Source organism: Cenococcum geophilum (assembly GCF_001692895.1).
Source record: "Cenococcum geophilum 1.58 unplaced genomic scaffold K441scaffold_11, whole genome shotgun sequence".
Lineage (NCBI taxonomy): Eukaryota > Fungi > Ascomycota > Dothideomycetes > Gloniales > Gloniaceae > Cenococcum > Cenococcum geophilum.
In genome coordinates this window covers 649,833-653,739 of record NW_027137569.1, presented here as the reverse complement: position 1 = coordinate 653,739, position 3,907 = coordinate 649,833, and the positions used below count along the sequence as shown (strand labels likewise).

At 39.1% G+C, this 3,907-nt stretch overlaps 1 protein-coding gene across 1 annotated transcript; it reads left to right on the top strand.

Moving 5' to 3' along the window:
• Positions 1–1,264: 1,264 nt before the first annotated feature.
• K441DRAFT_549635 (uncharacterized protein) lies at positions 1,265–1,420 on the top strand (the record flags this gene model as incomplete). The annotated part of the gene is made up of 1 exon (XM_067643018.1): positions 1,265–1,420. The coding sequence occupies one exon, from the start codon at positions 1,265–1,267 to the stop codon at positions 1,418–1,420; it is 156 nt and encodes a 51-aa protein (XP_067506422.1).
• Between the last annotated feature and the right edge of the window lie 2,487 nt (positions 1,421–3,907).

The following is a 3,907-nucleotide window of genomic DNA, read 5'->3' as shown; positions in this document are numbered from 1 at the left end:
ACTAAATCCTTTATCATGGGTGGTCAAAACCAGATTTATCTCACGAAGGTGCCGCAAAACCTATTATATTATTTTAATATATTTTTCTCCATAGAACGGTGGGATGGCCGAGTGAGTTTAACTGGGTTTAACAGTCATAATTATAGACGTAGACTAATAGGGATTAGGTTGGTTATGGCGCCAGATTAAGGTTTTATAACGATTTCTGGTTCGGAAACGAGCGTGGGTTCGGTCGGTACTCCGCCCAATATAACTTTAAAAAAGCTAATATACCTCAAGAGTCCCACTCCCATCAGAAATTTTTTACTCTTTTCTTTTTATCCTTTTAGATTTTTTTTCACGCTAAGCGGGAATATATAATAGATAACATAATAGGATAACCCATAGGTAGTAGTAGCGAGGGCCCTACCTATTCTACGTTTCTTTACGTCTATTATTTACTATATATTACTATAGAGCTTAAGGGTAAAACCTTTATATAGGCAAAATATCTAAAGCTAATACTACGTTTAATATATAAATACAATCTTTCTAATAAGGATGATTATTTAAACAGTTTAATCTAATCTAATTAATATAAAAGAGATGGAAAGAAGCATTAATGTAACCGACTACCTATTACGGAAGTGGGCACGAGCTGGAATACAATGTACTAAACGGGGTAGTAATTGAAGAAGGCTACGTACGCGTAACTATGCGTGGTTGATACAAAGACATTTGGATGCAGAAACAGAACAGGTCAGGTATGGGTATAAATAGGGGTTGTAGGGGAACGTGCGTAGGTGTCTCGGGACGAAACGTGAGCACGGGTCAAGAACGTCAAAACGTGCAGAGACGTGAGAACGTGTGAGTCCCGTGACACTACCGAGGCTCATTACCTTGTGACTCACCACCTCGTATGTCTCACTACCTACGTCTCACTACCTATTTCCATTACCTATTGCCGACTCTAAGCGCAGTCTTCTTGCCACCATTTCATTTATATATACCACTTGATTTCCATAGATTTACAATTTCATCTACCAAACGATCGGACGATCAAATCGAACATCGAACATCGAACATCGAATACATCGAACATCGATCAAGTCAAACATCGAACATCGATCGAACCGAACCCGACCGACCGTACCCGCGACCGTACGACCGACCGACGAACGAACTGACGAATCAAATCAAAAGTTCGGAACGTCCAAATAAGGTTACGCCAAGACACTAGCTGGACCCTGACCTGGACCCTTCTTGACCTGTCAAAATTCTAAAAATGACGACCTCTACCGAATCAAAAATCAACCTCATCCTTAACAAGCCATCTAATTGGATTCAATGGTTCTTTATCATCCAAGACACTGCTAAAACTAATAAGGTATGGCAGTACATCGACCCACACCAAGGGACGTACTACCCACTGCCATATTAATAGCCTAGCTAGACCAAAACCAATTCGCTGTTTATAGTTAACTATACGCCGAATACAAAGACGATCTCCGCATACACGAGAAGCGAGAACAGGCTATAAACGATATTAGCAACTACATCGTTCGCTCTACATCGGTAGCCTACCTTCCCCTTATTGACGGCCTAGATACAGTACACGCACGGCTTTAAGCATTAAAGACTGCACTTGCCCCTACCACCTCAGGTTAAAAGTACGACGTCCTTATTTAATACATGGCTTTAAAACCCTATCCCTTGCATCGATGGGGTCCGTAAGAAGGTGGTCCGTGCAAGAGAATACTAAAATCAAGATGCATAAGTATTAAAGCTATGCTGACGGCTTAGGAGGCTTCTTCTTCGGCTATATATCGTCTATTTAGGGTATTAAGTCTATGCGACAAAGTCCTTATTATTAGATTTGCGATTCCATACCATCTTAGTGCTGTATTTAATATCTAAAGTTTGGCCTATTTATAAGAGCCCCTCTAAGATTTATTTTAGTGTTCCTAGTAGAACGCTAACCGCCTACAAAGAAAGCTTTCTAGTTGGTTGCGCACGAGCCACTACTTTGCGGACAGAGTTATCGGTGCAAGGGATAATATAACATAGAGCATTGACAAATGGTTAAACAGCTGGCGGAATATCTATAAACTTGCGGAGTAGTTAGACCTACTAGACGTACAAGGATTCAGACTACGTTACGATTTGATTCGAGCAATTAAACCTATTTCTTCTAGCTTCGTAGGAGCCCTAAAAGTAGACCTTATTCGGAAAGAACGGAAGGATAAAGCCGCCCCATCTATTATTAATCTGGTTAAAGAATTTAGAGAACACTACCGCATGCAGCAAGCATCTCCTACTACTACTGCCAATTACTCTGCATTTGTAACTCTATAAAACAATTTAGATTCCAATTCCAACTCGACATGGCATAAGAAATGCATATGCGGCCTCTGTCACGGGACACCCCCGTAACACCTTGCACACGTCCACCTGTTTCCACCAACTCAGCAATTAGAGACCAACCGCGAAATGGCAATCTGACGGCAATCTGATGGCAATCTAACGGCAATCTACGGCATTCTGCCATATTCTGCCAAGTTCCACCGAATTCTGCCAAGTTCTGCCAGGACCACGACCTGAACCCTATTCTGCCCATGCACGTGTTGACCAAGCAACCAAGTCAACGATATATGCCCTTTCTTCCCGTTTCCCTACCTTCTTTCCTTACGCAACGTCTTGACTTCATCACGCAGTTCATGTACATAGCTTAATAATACCTACTTCGCTATATATTATCACCGCTTGTGCTCACTCCGTGACAGCCTCACATATCAATACGACGACTGCTACTACATTGTTAAGCAGAGGCGCCTTTAAGGATGGGAACTAAACTCAGACATTTAAAAGCAAATAGATAAAATGATCTTATCTATACCTTAAGTTAAACGCATAGTCGATTAAGTCCGAAAAGATATAAAAGAACTAGTAGCAGAGAATATAGAATCTATAATTGATTTTGATTCTAAGGCAACCCTAGCTTCTACAACACCAACCTGTAATACTGCTATGTTTAGTACTAGTTAAATTCTATTCAAATTCTATAAGCACGTTAATGCGATTAAGCAGCTTCTATAAGTACGTTAATGCAATTAAGAAGCTTCCCAGATCTACTCTGATTATAGATTAATTGACTACCTCGATTACAGATTAAAGATCTACCTCAATTATAGCTTAAATGGCTACCTCGAATATAGATCAACCCACTACACTACAAAGACTTTAAGACGATATCTCAGATATAATTGAAGCAATTTCCATTCAATATCCACAATATTTCTAATATTCGCAATATCCGTCACGGTTGCTCTATCCCTTTGCTACTCCTAAATTATATCTAAATTTCCTACTTTGTCACGGCCTCTACCTTTATTTTCATTTTCTATTGCTTTAACTACACCGTTAAATCTAGGGGTGTGTGTAACCGACTACCGAGGCTTATATTACCTTGTGACTCACCACCTTGTATATCTTACTACCTACATCTTACTACCTATTTCTATTACCTATTGCCGACTCTAAGCGCAGTCTTCTTGCCACCATTATATGTATATATACCACTTGATTTCTATAGATTTATAATTAAGTTACTCGTTATATACCTACACACTGTAAAGCTTATAATTAATAACTTACGTTAAGCTTTTATAGGATTTTCTCTCTCTAAAGTGTAACGAAGCCTTGTAGGGAATACTACGATAGACTTATTAATGGGCTAGGTATATAGGCAAGAGGAAGTCAATAACATAATAATAACTAGTGGAGTAGTTATGTAACAGATTAACTCTAATTATATTCTAAGATTTACTATAAAGAAGAGAACTATCTAGGTAGGGACTATAGTCCTTTAAATATATAATACTGCGCCTAAGAAATGTACTAAGTATATTAGTACGTTAGTACGTTAATA